General features: G+C 41.1%; 1 protein-coding gene across 1 annotated transcript in view; it reads right to left on the bottom strand.

Moving 5' to 3' along the window:
* Positions 1–351: 351 nt before the first annotated feature.
* The window catches only part of SH3D19 (SH3 domain containing 19), a 129,906-nt gene continuing 112,774 nt past the window's right edge, over positions 352–17,483 (bottom strand). Inside the window, exons 13-21 of the mRNA XM_089670463.1 lie at positions 17,007–17,147; positions 15,297–15,363; positions 14,144–14,274; positions 11,203–11,258; positions 10,871–11,064; positions 10,484–10,530; positions 7,046–7,223; positions 6,147–6,241; positions 352–4,201 (exon numbers count right to left, since the gene is read on the bottom strand). Coding sequence (XP_089526589.1) covers positions 4,094–4,201; positions 6,147–6,241; positions 7,046–7,223; positions 10,484–10,530; positions 10,871–11,064; positions 11,203–11,258; positions 14,144–14,274; positions 15,297–15,363; positions 17,007–17,147 — 1,017 coding nt within the window. The 3' untranslated portion in view covers positions 352–4,093. The remainder of the gene's footprint in view (positions 4,202–6,146; positions 6,242–7,045; positions 7,224–10,483; positions 10,531–10,870; positions 11,065–11,202; positions 11,259–14,143; positions 14,275–15,296; positions 15,364–17,006; positions 17,148–17,483) is intronic.

Genomic DNA, 17,483 nt, shown 5'->3' with positions numbered 1-17,483 from the left:
CGGTTAATTGGCAAATCCTAAATGCTGCAGAGAGCGGTGCCAGGTAAAGATGCAGGGTTGTATTCTCAGCAGCATTCCCCTGTGATTCCCAGGTGGGATCTTGACTTCCTGGGCTCAAAAAAGTCGATTTAATGACTCTGAGGATCACTCAACCTGAGAGGGGCAGCACTGCATTGATAGATGTTAGCTTGGGGGGGGGGGGGTGAGAGTGCCAGAGCTTGGCTGACTATAGCAGTCTGTGCGTTCTTTAAAAACAATTTAAAATTGGCTGAGTACAAAGATCTGAATTCCAGCTTTGGCAAAGATTCAAAATGATCAGCAATCAATGGAAACAAAGACAGGAGACTGATATATTATAAATATTTTTTTTTATTATGTAGCGTTCCAGTAATGTATACTTGCCCAATGAAAGACTAAACAAATTATACCCTTGTCGTAAACTCCTCTTAAATGTTCATTAGTCAGCAAAGGCATAGTACATTTACCACCTGCACATCTTACAATCTCAGAGTCTAGGGAGAGCAGTCAGGTTCCTTAAAGTGCATTGCTGTTTGTATGACAGAAGATAGGACACATGGGGCAGGGTTAGGCAGTAACTGCGTCTGCTAACTCATCTTAGCAAAACAGATGCAGAAATTTACAGTATGAAAGGAGACAGAAGAAGCCATCTCACTGAAATTCCATACATTTACAATGAATGGAAAAGACATTCAATTGTGAGGTTGTACTTTAAGTATGACTCCATGCACTCCCCATATTTATGACACATTCATTTTTTTTTCTATTTTACATTAGAATATCTTTCACCATAGTACAAAATATGTCTTCATAAAAAGTAGGACCACAGAGAGTCTAAAGGAATGATTAGAAATAAATTCTACGGATCTACCCTGTATATGGGTGTTCAAAGTTCATTTTTGCACTTTTTTTAGGAAGTGCAACTTATGTTCAAGAAGTACATGATGAGTTTTGGGTAAAGCATTGTACACCTGTTTCAAAGCTTTGTGAATCAAGCAGGCTTAAATATTTATTCCAAAACTTGCCCTTTTCACTTGAAAGTTATATTGAAACATGATACTTCATTTAAAAAAAAAACCAAAAACACGATTCTACAGAAATGCACTTAGCAATTGTCTACTGCTTGAAGACTGATCATGTCAATGTGTAAAGCAGCATGTCTTGGCCAGGAATGCTACGTAGTCAAGCTGCTAGAGGCTTTTATATCTGCTTAACAGTTGAGGCCATTTGCTTAGAAAATCTACAAGATCCTTTTCTCTGTTCTGCAATTTTGGCAGAATGTGCACCTAGGATTTTTGTCATGTTGATACCTAAAGTGCCCCCAACATAAAGTACCTCTTCAAGCACCAAAAGGCAGATAAATCTACGCTTCTCTACCTTATTGCGAAACATAAACAAATAAAATATATGCTTACAAATATGTTTCATGACATGGTTGCCGTTTTCTCCTCCTTGGGGGCTGTACTGATGGCAGTTACTCTCTGCTCCTAGTTTCCACACTATGGGATTGTTTGCACCTATGCACATGCAGTAGCATGCAGCTATGACACCATTGCATGCAGCTTCTCCCTACTGACACTATTGTGTTTTCATATGTGCCAGTGTGTGATTTTACGGCACTGTTGGGGATAAGCATTCTGAAAATTGAGGAAGGCATTTTGGAAACAAAGTTTTCATGTAGAACTATTAAAATCTTATGGGCCCCTTTGAACGCAAGCCAGAAATTAGACAAAGGCGGTTGCGAAGGCTCAATGTTTTTTATGCATGAAGGTAAAAAACCTTATGTGTGCAGCAGCCCCCCTTCCCCCACCAAATACTTACCTGAGCCCCATCCCGATCCAGCAATGTGCATGAGAGCAGCGGCTCTCTCAGGACTCTAACTCCTCATTGGTTAAGACAGCAGTGGGATCCATTGGCCTACTGTCAATCACAGCCAGTGAGCTAAAGAAGGGAGAGCGGGGCCGAGCCATGCTCTGTGTGTGAATGGACACGCAGAGCAGTGGCTTGGGAGTGAGCCTGCTTGGGTTTCCTCATAGCAAGCTGCTTGCTATGGGGGTACTAAGCAGCAGGGAGGGGCCAGGATCACAGGCAGGGTACCTGAGAACAGGGCGATCAGGGCTGCTCTGTGCAAAACCACTGCACAGAACAGGTAAGTAGGACATGTTTATTATTTTTGTATTAAATGCCTTTAATATCACTTTAAGGGTCTGCAGAGATGGGCTCTGAGCTGGTTTTGATGGAATCAGGTTTGGGATAGATCTGAGATCATTCAGATTTCATTGACAGGTGCATTTGTTGTGCAATTGACCCTTCTAACCTGTATTTGACTTGCTTCAAGTGGGTTTTTAGGAAGGCAAAACCCGCTTGAAGCCTACAAAAGCCTGTCAACTCAGGCCCTTTTATTGTTCCAAAAGCTTAGGTTGCCAAGCCTTACCGCTTTAAGTCCTTTTGTGTATCACTACCAAAGGTTGTAAATCCAAGGATCGGGTTCCCCGTTTTGTCAGCACTAAAGCACACCAATCAGCAACAGTTGCTGAAAAGAGGCAGGCTGCCACCCAGACAGGAGCAGTATTTCTGTGCAGCCCACTGTCTGTTTCCTGGATTGCGTCTGATGCTAGGTGGCAACAAAAGAACTAAATGCAGTAAGACTTAGCAAGTTAAGATTTTGAAAGAATATTAAAAACTTCTGCCTACGTTCAGGCTTGAGTTAAATTGGCATTTAATGCCACAACAGAGAAAACTGCAGGAATATTCCCAATCTTGCAACAGTAAGTGGTAATCTTAGCAGCCTGGCTAACTCTCATATCTGTTTAAACTGTCCTTTTCTCTCCTGTGGAGTAATTAGTGTGTCTACACAGCCATTACCAAGAAATACCTGCTCTTGGTAGTTGATCGCATTTCAGGATTCTTTAACGTCTAGCAATTTAAACATCTCTGTGTAACCACTCCATATCTGAGAAGTGCAGTAAAGACAGCATAAATCATGGGAGTCCCCGATAACAAACGTTTTGTGCAGGAAAACTGTGTCAGCAGCCTCAGATGGAAGCAGCAAAACTGAGATCCATTTATTTTACATAATTCTTCTAGGGCAGTGAAGCTGTACCTATTTGACTTTACTGTGAGGGAAGTTGCTTCCCTAAAAGTGGCATGCTGTGAGTCTGGGAAAGCCAGCTTGTATAAGGCTTCTGAGAGAGGGATTTGGCTTTGTAACGGATTCAAAGCAAAATATAGAAAGTAAGTCTTTGCGCTACACAAGGAAAATGGGGTAGTTCTTGTGAGAAGGCATGCCTGTTCTGGCTGGCCCTTTAAGCATGAAAAAAAAGCCTTACAGGTCAGAGTACAAGCAAATTGTAGAACGTCGATCAAGGAACATATTCAACAAGTAAAGAAGGAACAGGTGGAGGCAATCATAGAAAACATTATGCACTGGGCATGGAGGGGCAAACACTGACATGTCAAAGTATTGTACATAGGCACTAAATGGATGGTGGCTACTTAAAGCTGTCTAGTAACCTGGCCCATGTAACAGCACTAAGCACCATGAAATACACCAAGCTAGCCTTGTCACTTTAAGAAAGTGAGAGAACATCAGGATGATGATCACTGCTTTCAGAAAATACAAACACACAAAAAAATACAAATACAAAAGCACATTATATGCAGAACTCTCCCAGGCTAGTCCGCTGTAACTCTAGCCGAGCTTTCTTCCGGACACTCGTGTCGCTTAATCTGCAGTGATACTATATGGTAGAGAACAGATAGGGGATTCCTGGCAACTTCAATAGGGACATTCTCCATTAAGCCCTGTGCAATGCTACATGGCATATGATATGTTCTGAACATGGTAGGCTCGACAGGATGTATTCCTATAGAACAAGCAGGTAAACAGCGCATACAGAGACCAGAACAAAACATTTTCTTTTCTAAAATTAAAAAAAAGGGGAACAAAAAGGAACAAAAACAAACATAGTGCAAAAATCTCACACATTATACCTAATATATAAAAAGTTCAGTTGGCACCGAAGGTGATATTCTGTTTTGTGAGAGGGTACAATGCAATGTCCACTGCATACTGCTAACATCTCTGAATAAAGTTCTTTGGAAATATTCCTGTCCTTCCATGGAAATCACCGCTCATCCAGTCATTATCCACAGATTCCAGCGAGGAGATAATATCACCTGCCTGGGAGGAGGACAGAAAAACATGAATTGCTTGATATCTTCTTTATACTTCCTACAGTCTGACTGACCACCATACATGGTAAAAAAAATCAATTTTCTTTTCACATACTGACAAGCAATGCCAACAATGACAGTATTATGCATCTAGGCTCCCGGCACAGTTACTGGCACATATCAGATAACTCCCGATAGCTACTTGTGATTGGAAGCCTTACAATCATGTGACAGCCAATCACGGCGGTCACATGATCATAAATCCTGCCCAGCCTCCTGTAATCACAAACCCCTTAAAGGGTCAGGAGGCGTGGTGCCATGGGTTAAAAGCAGAACTACACTCACTTTTACTCCTGCGATGCGATGTCCAGGAGCTTCCTTCCTGGCCACTGACATCTTTGGCCGATCTTCTTCCGGGTCCCGATCTTTGAACACTTTGGTTGGCCAAGCTGAGATGACATCACACTCATGCATGTGCGGGAGTTCATTCATCTCGGCAGATGTCAAAAATGTACAAATAGCTGTATGTGCGCAGCTCAATGTACACTGCAATCAAGGAAAGTAGGAATACTTCAATGCAGAAGAAACAGACTGTTTCTTCTGCATTAAAAAGCCTGCCTGCTTGCAAACTTTTTTTTTTTTCAGTAAAGTTCCTACTCTATCCAAAAACGGTTTTATCTTTAAATATGCTTTAAGTTGTAATTTAGTTTTATAAAAAAAAATGTATTTAAAAAGAAAAAGGGCATTGTGATCTGGCCAATCAGAAATCTATATGGTTTCAACATAAGCTGTGCAAAAAGACCAGTGCCGGGACAAGGCAATCTAGCGCCCAGAGCAAAGATGACAAATGGTGTCCCCAACCCAAAATGTAGCATTATGTGTCAGCAAAAATCCCTCCTCCCCCCTCAAACAATCTGAACACTAATCTTCACATGTACCCAATAAACTTCCCACCTCTCAGCTCAAATCCTCTCCCTCCCCAAATCCCCCTACCCCAATACAAATCCTCTACCCCTTAAATTTCCACTCTGAGCATAAATCCTCTCCCCCCCCCCCCCCCCAAATCTCCTTGTAGCACTAATCCTCCCCCCAAATTTCTCCTCCTAGGACAAAACTCCCCAGTCATCCTTACTAGCACAAAACTCTGCAGTCATCCTTACTAGCACAATTCCCCCCCCCCCCCAAATCCCCCTTCCTAATAGAAATTCACCATCCTAGTACAAATCCCCCCCTCCAAATTCCCCCTTCTAGCACAACCCCCCAAAATCCTCACCATGCCCAGGGCAACTGTACCTGCTGCCCACCCCTTGTCCTGGCCCTGGGACAGAGCACTGGCCTTCAAAATACTGTGCAATACTGCAACTTATAAAGTAGAAAGGAAAGTTTGGGGTATTACAAAAAAAACATACATATTCACTATCATGCTGCAGCATCGTTTGATCCTGCAGCTGTTTCCCCACTGCCTCTAAGTCCAAGAGCTAACTGATCACATGACCGATGATCGCTCAAGTTTTTGGTCAGCTCTGAGCAGAGAGCAGTGACTGTCAGTCACCTTGCTCCTCTCTGCTCTGCTCCTCCTGTACGCACTATAGTGCCAGGATGCTGAGGAGGTGGGCAAAGCTGGCTTTGGGTCTCAGCCCTGCACTGAGAGGCCGAGCTAGCAGTCAATTAGGCAGCTGGGTGGATTCCAACAATATAATCAGGATCCTTCCAAAGCTTGGAGAAGCTCCGTGAATTCAGCCAAAAGGAGGTCTGGTGTATGGCCAGTTTTATTGTACAACAACCTACCATTCAAATCTTATATACTGTAAATTCAGCTCTCAATGTCAGATAAAGATAATATTAGTTTGGTACACCTAGAGTTTTAGCAATGGCAAATGATCCTAAGTGGAATTGTATAACAAAATGTTAGGGGCAATACAGCTATTGCAGAATGAGAGGTTTTTATGTACCTTAAATGAAAGTTCATCATCATTCTCCCCACAGAAGTCATAAAGTGCCCGAGCCTTGCCAAGTTTCCCTCCCTGAGTTTGCCGTGCTGTTGGTCCTGCAAAACACAAAAACATTACGTGTCAACTCAATGAGCAATAATTTCCTATGTGACAGACAACAGCATTTACTGAAAACCAATCTATGTAAAATATAAGAGACAGCGATAGAAGAGTAGTTGTTTTTCCAGCCAGTTACTAGCGATACAGTAAAAGGGATCGAGGTGGATGTAGAGCTGTCTGATAACTTCTATGGTACTGCGAAAGTGCTGTCCTTCCATCCCCCACTGCTCCCAGGCTGTCCTGTTCCTCCGGGTTAACCCAAGATCATATTAGATGATGTGAGGACAGAGAGCAAAAGCAGAGAGTGGGACATTCATTCCCCAGGTAAAATACATGTAAACCCTCACAAACCAAACCATTCAGTTATAAAAAGGGGAAAATAGTATTTATAATACACCTATCTATACACAAATGTTTTGCCTTTCATTTCTATTTTTAAGGGATCACATATCCTCCGCTCTTAGCTGCATAAGGAGTTTAGAGAGCTGGGGAAGGAGAAACAGCAGAAAAATGGTCTTCCCACTAAATGGCTGTGTGGAGAAAGGGGGGGTGGTGTGTCAGCAAACGTCTGATCATTAGAGGAGAACACACAGAGTTCCCTTTTTCATAGAAGTACATGGCACAGCAGGCACATATCGGGAATATGAAATTATGGGTTTACATATTTTTTAGTACTTTAGTACATTAATACTAGCAGGAAAGAAAAGCTTTAATAAAAACACTATTTTATGCTTTAGTTAAACTTCAATGAGGTGTCTCATTTTCATCATTTGATGGGCATTTCAATCTCAAATCCCTACCTGAGCAGATCTGTACAAACGCAGCTGGCAGAATTCCTTCTCTGCCATTCAGTCTTCCTTTGTACCACTCCAGGTCTAGCCGATCTATAATCAGGATCTTGTCTCCTTTCTTAAAGGGTAGGTCGTCTTCTGCCTCCCCAGAAAAATCATACAGTGCCTCACCCCAATCACCTATTTGCTGAAACAAAACACGCAGGGAAACAGATTAATACAAACAGAAAAGATTCCTCTTTTTGTTGTGAGTTAAGAAAAAACTAAAAAAACAACAAAAAAACAAAAACACACAACTATAAGAAAATGCCTACAATAAACAGATCTGTAACAATATATGAGTTGATGAGGAAGGTACCGTGTTGTGTAACAATTTATATGATAAAAGATGGAGTACTTAGATTGCATGTAACAACTCAGATCCCATTGTGTGTGTGCATGTGTGTGTGGGTGTGGTGGGGGTGGTCTTCTTTGCTAGTACATGGGTTAATCACCATCATTTGCCTAGTTGATGGCAGTCTCATGCATATGTTACTATTTCAAATGTATACAGCTATAAAACACAAAATCACCTTTCTTTATTATTTTTCTATATCTGGTCAGGTATAGCTTGAATTTATTTATATGCATAAGTGAGGGGTCCACTTAAAAACTAAAAAAGGATTTGTCATAGGGGTTTCTTCTGATCAGCCAGTACCCTTGTCATGCTGCATTAGTCACTTTCTAAAGACTTCCATGCAAAGTACACTGCAGTTAAGCAAATAGAGACTGGTTCAGGACCCAGCCCTAGTCTGTTAATGGCCATTAAAGAAACAACAGAGCATTGATAAGATCATTCCTCAGCTTTTCTCTTCCAAAGTAGCAATCCTCTGATTAGCTCACACTGCTGACCTGTGCCAGTTTGAGGGCTGCTGTGTAGAGGGTTCGAAATTAAAGTTGAGCTTCAGGTCATTATGCTAGTTTTACATAAAAAATATATTGAAATAATTTATCTGCATACATAACTAAGTCATTTTTCCCTATATTTACCAGGATTATAGCTTTAAAGTGACAATATACTTATTCTTCAAAACTAACCTAGCACATATAATGGTCATGTAATCTATGTTTTATGAAATTGTTTTGTACTGTGTTTATCTTTTAATGCCCTCTGAGCTCCTGAACCACTCTTGTTCCCCTTCACTTCCATTTGTTGGAATGAGCCATGCATGTTAGTTGAGTAAAATATACGGCTACATTCCTACATACAGAACTAATGTAGCCACCCTCTAAGGCTAAGTTCACACTAGCTTTGTTAGCAGACCTTAGACAGGCATTTGGGAAGCATTTTTAACACTCAAACGCCTATGAAAATTCTATACATGGCAGTACACAGTGCTGTTCACACTGAAGCGTTAGTGTCGTGGCGTGGCAAAATTGATGCCTCATGTCCAGTCAGGAGGAGTTGAAGCCTCCCATTCAAGTCTATGGTGACGCTCCTCAAACGCCTGGCAGTTGTTTGCAAGGCGGTTTCGGAGCATTAATACCATTAAACTTCATTATAGGCATTTGTGGGTGTAGTTTTAACACTTGGAAAACACTGATCAAACACCTCAAAAACACGCATAGGGCATTTGGGGAGCATTTGAGGGGCTTTAAAAACGCTTCCAAAATGCCTGTCTAAAGACTGCTATAGGGGCGTTTGGCAAGAGTTAGAAATTAATCAAGTGTGAACGACACCTAACAAAAAGTTCAATAGAATTTTTTTTAACCGAAGTTTAGTGTCACTTTAAGAATACTATGACTGGATTTTTATGGCAACTCAAAACAGCAAGTACATTAAGAAATTTTAAATGCTTATTTTTTTTTTTTATGTGAGACTTTCTAAAAAGGTTTTATGATTATCTCCATGTTTGCAAATGTAGCCATGCAAAGGTTTATAGTTTAACCACTTGAGTTACCAGCCTGTATTACCTCTTCACTACCAAACCATATCTCAGTTTTCAGTGCTGTGACAGTTTGTTTGGTCATACAGCACTGTACTCAAATGAATTGTATATTATATTTTCAGATAGACAAAGCTCTGTTATAGTGGTAATTAACTACTTGCTGCCCGCCCACATCATTCAGATCAGCTGTGCTTCACAGTAGCCAATCACAAATCACTAGTAATCACAGCTCTTATGAATGTAGCCCATTCATGACAATTCAAAATATTGCTGTTACAGTGACCATCATTGTAACTGCAATCACAGTGTAAAAAAAAAACCAAACAAACAAAAAGACAAAACCCTTATTCCCCCCCCCCCCCCCCCCCCCCCCCAAGTAGTATGGTTACTACGGTGACACTGAACTACTGTGATGAAAGTAAGTAAAAAAAAAAAAAAAATAATAGTAAAAAAAAGGAAACAAGTTTAAAAAATGTTTTTTTAATAAAAAAAAAGTCATTACATTTTTTTAAACATCCCTGATCCCACCACACCAGTCATACCAAAAAATAGTGGCAAAAAATTACAACATCAAAAAAATTCACCATGCCTCTTACTCTCCTTCCTTCGTTGTGAGAGGAAGGGGCAGAATCTCAGATGTAACCACTTCAGTATTTAGATTTGTGACTGCTGTACTGGTCATCACAGCAATCACAAAGTACAAAGCTGCGGGGATGAGCTCTGTACACCATGTCTGTGATCCAAGCTGTCCTATGATAACACAGGTAATAGCCATTCATGGGTACACTGGCCAGCTGAGGGTTATTTTCTAAATGCCATTTATAAACATCAATGCGGTAATACACATCTACCACTCCACAGCTCTTAAAGTGGTTATAAAGGCTAGTTTTTTCTTAAAATAATAAACATATTAGAATTACCTCCTCTTCTGAGGTTCCCCACCAGTGCTCTCCGGTCCTCCTCTTCTGCGAATGGCCCAAAAGCAAGCTGGCTGCTATGGGGGCACTCATTTGGGTACGCTCCTAAGACAGGCTGTGTGTGTTCATAGACACACACAGTGTGGCTTGGCTCTGCCCAAATGTTCCCTCCTCACAGCCTTGACAGATTGACAGCAGCAGGAGCCAATGGCTCAAGCTGCTGTCTATGTGTCCTGTGTGAACAGGGAGAAAGAAGAAAACTACTGCAGACAGGCACAGTTCTGGATTGAGAAAGGACTCATGTAAGTATATTTGGTGGTTGTGGGGGGATGCATACAATTACTGGGACAATTTTTATCTTGATTTACCTTGCAAGGAATAGATTAAGGTGAAAAAAAAATGTCTTTACTTTATAACCACTGTAAGCATACAGTGGTTGTAGAGTGAAGTTATGGTAACATACAGCATTTAACTTAACATAACCATGTACAACCCGGAATTTCATTGCATGACCATTTGGGTCTGTATTCTCTGATAATGCCACAATAAGACCTATCTTGGCTAACAGTCCACGTTTTGTAGGGAACACATAAACCACATACCTGTGATGATAATCCAGGCAATTTATTCTTATGTGAATCCCGAACATCTAAAAGGAACAAATGGTAAAAAAGCAATCTATATCAAACAATCACTGATGTAAAACAAATGCGACAAATAGGAGGTCATATGGCATATAATAAAATAGAGGGATGGATTCCATGGAAACCAAATCAGCAATCATCCTTCACTAAAACTGATGAATGGTGACATCTGGCTGCTCTGTGTTGCTAAATTTGGATCATTAGTATTGCTTTCTCATTGCCTTATTACATTAGGAGGGTAATAAAGGTGTGGAAAAGTCATGCAAACATTCTTACGCCAAAGAGTCACAGCAAGCCATATATTTCTGGTCAAAAATAACCATGTACAATACAGTACATAATTACCTGATGTTTTGGATGGCAAGTCTTCTAGAATTTCAACAAAATTGATTGGAAAGATCCCTGTGTGTACTCCTAGCTCCCCTTTAGCCCATTCATCATTAATGTATTCTTTCAGGACAATTGTATCGCCTTCACTGAAGCTCAGTTCATCTTTCTGATCACCTATGAATTCAAATCGTGCCACACACCGTGGGCCCCTGGAAGAACCAATCACACACTAGTGATGAGAAGTCATTTCTTTCTGGGTCAAGTGACAACACATTTTGTTAGAATATTTATTGGCTCCTGGTTAGTTTACAAAATAGATAACGGCAAAAAATAGATTGTGTACTTACTTTATGAAAGATGCTGATGAGTATCTTTTGGGATTTAACTTTTCTGGAACATCAATCTTGGGAATAAGATGGAGAGACAGTATGTATGTCAATGTTACTTTCTGTACATTGCAGCCAGCAGAGGGCAATGCATTACATAAAAACACTGGATGAAAAAAACTACAATCAGCTATAATTCTTAGTGCCACTTATTTTACACTTCTTCATCAGGTCATTAGGACTAAATACCTGTACTTTTATTACATGACAAAAACATTTTATGTTTACAGTACATAAGGTTTTTGCCAGATGTCTTTACTTAATAATATCATGATTGCACTGTAGAGTAATAAACTTCAGTACTGGGATGATTGGACTCCATCTGGAAAAAAGCACTACTGGGAATTTCTGCTGAAATTCTAGTTATCTGGAAGTCTTGCTGACCCCTTAGCTTCAATACTTTCTAAATCATTATTCTTGGAAAAGTATGCAGATCAGGCAATGACTTCACTTGTTGCAGTTAATTTGGATGCAGAGACACGCTGGATGCCTTTGCTGTCATTTTGGTATAGCTGGGCATCACATGCGTCCCTGTACCTTTAAGAAGGAATGGGCTCCTCCAGGTACACCTGCCCTTAACCTATCTATTGATACATGTGCTCCTACTATGGAGGCTTTGAAATTTTAGTAGGTCCACAGTATAGAGGAGACCCTTGACATGGGACTGTGGCTTACGCATGTATTTGCAAATGTGTGCAAACAAAACCCTCTGTTTTTAACGCGAACTGTTAGACAGGGCCAAATTGGTTGTTTCGCACACTTGCAAGTGTTGCTGGGAAACCCTTTTGTTTACGATGTGCGTTGCCCTTCCATGTGCACCTTACTGCTAAGACTGGTTATAGGTTGGGACGGTTGCCATTTTTTGTGTCATTCTGCAAGTCTCTCATAACTGGTCTTCCTGTAATTTTCTTGTATTCTCACCAATATGGCCAATTCTCTGATCAAAACCACGGCGCAGAGCAGGCAAGTAAGACATTTTTTTTTAATTACCTTTAGTATCTTTTTAAGGAACCAATAATATAGCAACTAAGAAGAAACAAAGCAAAGAAGAGACGAGAGCAGGATAGGTTGGGAGGTAGCAGTAGGGGAAAGCACCCTGAAGTACCATGGCATCCTGCTTGAGAAATGCTGTCAGATCCGACCATGCTAATGCTTCACACAACTGTCATTCAGCACAGCAGAAACTCGGTCAGGACAATGCAGTGAAGGGCAGTAGAAAGGGGAGGTGGCTCCCTGAGTCCTAAGCTCAGTCCTAAGTGGGATAGCAGAAGGGGTACATGCTCCATACATCCTATAACTAAGTGCCTTGAGTTCCAACTCGTCTCCAATTCAAAGCCTCACCCAGCAGCTAGCCATATTTCCCTTGCAGTTCACTAGCCTGACAACACTCGCTACTCACTTGGCCAGCACCATGCACAGCCTTGTAGATTGTAATGGAAGAAGGCACTCCCCTGAGGCTCTGGTGAAAGGAAAGCAGGGACAAGAGGGGGCAGAAGGGAGGGTGGGTTACAAAGGTGTGCCAACAGGGAGGTGTGGGGTGTGGAGGTGAGCAGAGTGGGGGGTTTGGGGTGTGGAGTTAAGCAGTGTTGTAATGAGTTGTGGTGTAGAGGTGAGCAGAAGGGTTTGGGGTGCAAAGATTAGCAGGGGGATTGGGGTCCAAAAGTGAGCAGAGTGGGATTGGGGTACAGAAGTTAGCAGAGAGGGGAACATGTGGTGTGATTTTGCAGCCTATTCATTTGAATGGGCTGAAATCGCACTGGAATGCAGAAACAAATAGTTGGTTTATATTTTGTGTGCAGAGAATGTGTATGTAATGAGAGAGTTTCAGAAAGGAGGATAGAGAGGAAATGGGGGCGCAGGATGACCTTGTCCCAGCCTTTTGTGTGTGTGTGTGTGTGCGCATGCGTGTATGTATGCCTTTTTTTGGGGTGCGTTCATAAAAGCAGCAAGGACTGCTGCTCCTCTGAAGGGCGATCCATGCTCAACTCACTTTTCAGAGGCATTTTACAGGGAGTGAAGAGGCAATATGTTGCCTATTCATCCCGTTTTAACCCCCTAAATGCAGCATCACAACCATGGGCAATGCATGCAGTTGCAGGACAGTTGCAGCACAGCCCCATTCACTTGGGGGTATACTTCCAGCCAAAGTCAGAGCCTGGCTGTTGTCACTGCAGCTAAAGGGGAGCAGTTAGGAGTGGTAAAAACACAGCTCAAATATGTGATTTTATCATCCCCCAACCTCAGATGGGAATGAGCCCTTAATTCACATCTATGCTGCTGGCTGTAGGGCAAGCCTTTCTTTTCAATGGGCTTCCCTACCTGCAGAAACACAGGGAAGGAAGTCCTTGACCTTTTATTTATTTATTTATTTTTTTAAATCACGCTGCACTGAAAAAAAACTGTTTGCCAGTGTGTGGGGGTACCAGGTAAGAATGAATGACATCATGTGTGTCTGCTAAAAAAAAAAAAAAATCTGTGTGTCGGGAACATGCGCAGATTTTGCAGGCATTCCCTGACACACAATAACGTGAACCAAGATTTAAACTGGAGTGCCTTGAGACTGAAAATACTTTTCAAGGGTGCCCTGACTGGAAAAAGATTGAGAAACACTGATCCATGAGTCTCATGTTTTCTTAAATGTAGTCATCGTGTCTGTGAAAAGACACACGATATTAGGAAGTGGTCAGAAGCAGGTTTAATTCACTTGAGAGCAGCCAAGCAAGGAATCAATGAATGATATAAGAAATCTGTCTCATGTTTTCTCAAATTTTCTCACTGCTCCTGATTAGCATTGTCTGGTTATGAGAGAGATATGACAATTGTTCCACAATGTGGACAAAATCCTAGCTACTACTGTACATCTCTATTATGGTGTTCCATAACAACACATGTATTCACTTACCACAACTCTGACGTGATTGGAAGGAAATATACCAGTGTTTCCTTTACACTTTCCTCTGTACCACTCCTTGTCTACCTTCTCCAGCAGGTATACAATCTCCCCTGAGCTCAGGCTTAGGTCATCTTCATGTTCTAAACATGTACGAAAAAATGTGTTAGCCCAAGACATCTCACACAATGAAAAAACATATATGCTGCAAAGCATGCATAGTTGTAGAACTGGTTTAGGGACAAATTTGAGAGGCTTTGTCAGGCTTTTACCATGTGCTTGTCTTAAATTTAATATGCATTTACACTAACTTGTATGGAAGAATAAAAACAAAGTCCAAACTGACCTTAACTGATCTCAAAAGCACAAGTTGCCTTTAAGTGGAACTTTACACCCTCCCCCACCCAAAAAAAAATTGCAAACAGCAGAGTTTTTAAGACAGAACAGATATGCTACATCTCTTGCATTAAAACTACTTACCTGCCTGTCTGCAATGTACACTGTGTTTTTACAGTGTAAAATTTTGGCAAAGTCCAGATGATTGAACTGCCACACATGCAAGGGAGTTACGTCATCCTGGCCTGGCCAAACAGATACTCGAAAGTCGCCAGGCTGAAGATTCAGCAGCCAACAGGGAATGCAATATTGGAGAACAGGCGAGTGTAGTTCAGCTTTACGGTACGCATACAGTATATAGCCAATTGTAATAACCCCTACATCGACTGATGCTCTTCTGGTGGAAAATAGCTAAGAATATCGACCACAAACTGGCCGAACACAAAGTGGGACAATAACAGAACATGACTGAATCCATCATTTTACATCTGGAGTTGCTATTGTATTAAGACATTTAATGTGCAGTACTATTGACTAATTTTTTCATCTGCAGATCCCATTAATAAATTGGAAAATTCTCCTATATATTAAACTGCCATAGGTGCTTGTTAGAAATATCCTGATTATTGTAATGTTCAAACTATGAACAGCTCGTCATTTTCTTGTGGTCTACGGTTTTTGCACAGAGTTGCCCCGACCCTCTTCTTCTGGGGTTCCCCACTGACACTCTTGGCTCCTCCTCTTCTGTGTCTGCCCCATTAGAAAGATTTTTTTCTCTAAAATGTGTATGACTGAACGCCATGTTTATGTCACAAAGTACTTTACTTACCTCCTGCATAGTCATGTAGCACTTGTGCATGAGGAGTATGGCTGTCTTCCATTCTAGGCAGCACATCCTTTAAACAAGGGGAGAACCATAAAGCAAACTTTGTTATTAAAGCTATTATAACTGTAAAATACTAGTATAATGCTAATTGCCTGGCATTCCCAAAGCCTAGGGCTTTCTGAAAAAGGAATCTTCCAGAAACTTGTTCTGTGTTCCCAGTTCTATTCCAAAAGGTATGTTATAATTATATTTAAAAGATAACAACTAGCGTTCATTGTGAAGCTCCCAGCAATCTTATCCTTGTTATAGCTGAAGTTTAATATTTTTTGGGGGATGCATTGGTGCTTACCTGTGACCCTCTAGCTGTTGCAGAACAAGTCCCATCATGCCTCTGCCTTTGGGAGTCATGCTTATAACCTTGTCAGTCTTGCAATGCCTCATGGTACTTTTCGTTCTGCAACAGCTGGAGGGCCACAGGTTGAGCAGCCATAGAGCATTATACACAATAGTTGAGTGTATCCCATTACCTGAGGGTGGCAGCTTCTGCTATAAAATTTCCATGCAGTGCCTTCTTCATAGTTCCCAGTTACTGTCCTGAGCGGATGTCTTCCAGCGCTGTGAGAGTTACCAGCAGATGCTGCTAAAGAGTAAAATAGTTGTGGGGCTCACCGACCCCCTTCTACCTCCTCCGACATTCACAGAACTCCTACTATTACTGGCCCAAAATGCATCACGTTCTGTGAATGAAGGAGAAGTAGTTGAATGACAGGATCCCCCCTGCTCAGTCATAGAACACAGTGCAATGTGGGACTTTCTATATATATCTATATAAACCATCTCTTTTATTAATTGTGGAACAATATTAGTAGGAGTTCTGTGAATGGCGGAGAGAGCAGATAAGGGCTTGCAAGAGGCGCAATTTTGCTCTATGGCAGTGCCAGCTCTAAAGGAGGCACAGGGAAGATTTTTAGCAGAAGCAGCCACCTGCAGGTAAGGGGATACAAACCATAACAAATGTGTATGATGCTGCATCCACCTTTAGCTTTAAGCTGTATAGCAATGTTTCACACAATATGTGCAGGAGAAAATGCTAGACCAGAATATCTGTATGTACAGTCTTTACTCTTATGTCAAAATCAGCTGTAGCCATTCAAAAAAAAAAAAAAAAAACAATTATAGACAATAGTGAATCAGAATAGTATCATCAAGAATACCCACTCCAAAACCCAGCAGGTCCCACCTTGATCTTCTTTGCTGCTCACCTGGCAGGTAAAAGAGGTGTATTCTCCTAGATTGTAAGCTCCAAGGAGCAGGGCCCTCGAACCCCTCGTGTATTAAATTGTATTGTTACTGTACTGTCTTGTATACTGTCTCCCATTGTAATGTACAGCGCTGAGCAAACTGTTGGCGCTATATAAATACTGTATAATAATAATAATGTGTGTGTGATGAGCACCTCCCTTTTACTCCACTAGAAATAGATCAATTGCTGTCACACAGATTTTTTTTGCAAGATCCCTTTATAGTCTGATCCGTGCCCAAAAGCCACAGGTGAAGCCCAGATTAAGACCTGATCATTCCCATATATATCCATCTTAACTATTCCCTCCTTACCCATTTATTTATCTATCATCAATTAGCTGAGATACAGTATATACACTGTAGTAAGATTGATAATTAACCTTCAAAGTACTGTATTAGGGTGGAGCTTACTTTCTGTCTGTTTTCCACACTGTCATCTAGTGGAGTAATGATCTTCATGTTGTTCGCTTTAACATCCCCTGTTATACCACCTTTCTGGCAATGGATGTAACTGTTATCTGTTTGTTCCAGCAACACCAACACCTCTCCTCGCTGTAGATATAGAGACATAACAAGATTTGTGTTTCATAGAACACAAACATACTGCTAAATATTAACATTACAGTCTTTTTTCCTCAAATGTATACACAGCATAACTAATGTCAAACAAGGTAGCCCTTTATAATTCCCATCACCCTCCTGATTACAGTTATTTATGGAGGGGAGGAATACACTGCATAGATTTCTTTATGTTTGTTGAGCATGCTAGTCAAACAAAGATGTCATTATCAGACTAATGCTGAAGTGAAGTTAGAGAATGATAACCAACTGCTTAGAAGTACAATCCTTTAGGTATCAAACCATTAAGAATTTAAAAAAATAACATGA

The sequence above is a fragment of the Staurois parvus genome, unplaced genomic scaffold (assembly GCF_062004578.1).
Source record: "Staurois parvus isolate SC_StPar_1 unplaced genomic scaffold, SC_StPar_1.0 ptg000090l, whole genome shotgun sequence".
Taxonomy (NCBI): domain Eukaryota; kingdom Metazoa; phylum Chordata; class Amphibia; order Anura; family Ranidae; genus Staurois; species Staurois parvus.
Note: the sequence above shows the minus strand (reverse complement) of the source record. Positions and strands in the feature narration are given on the sequence as shown.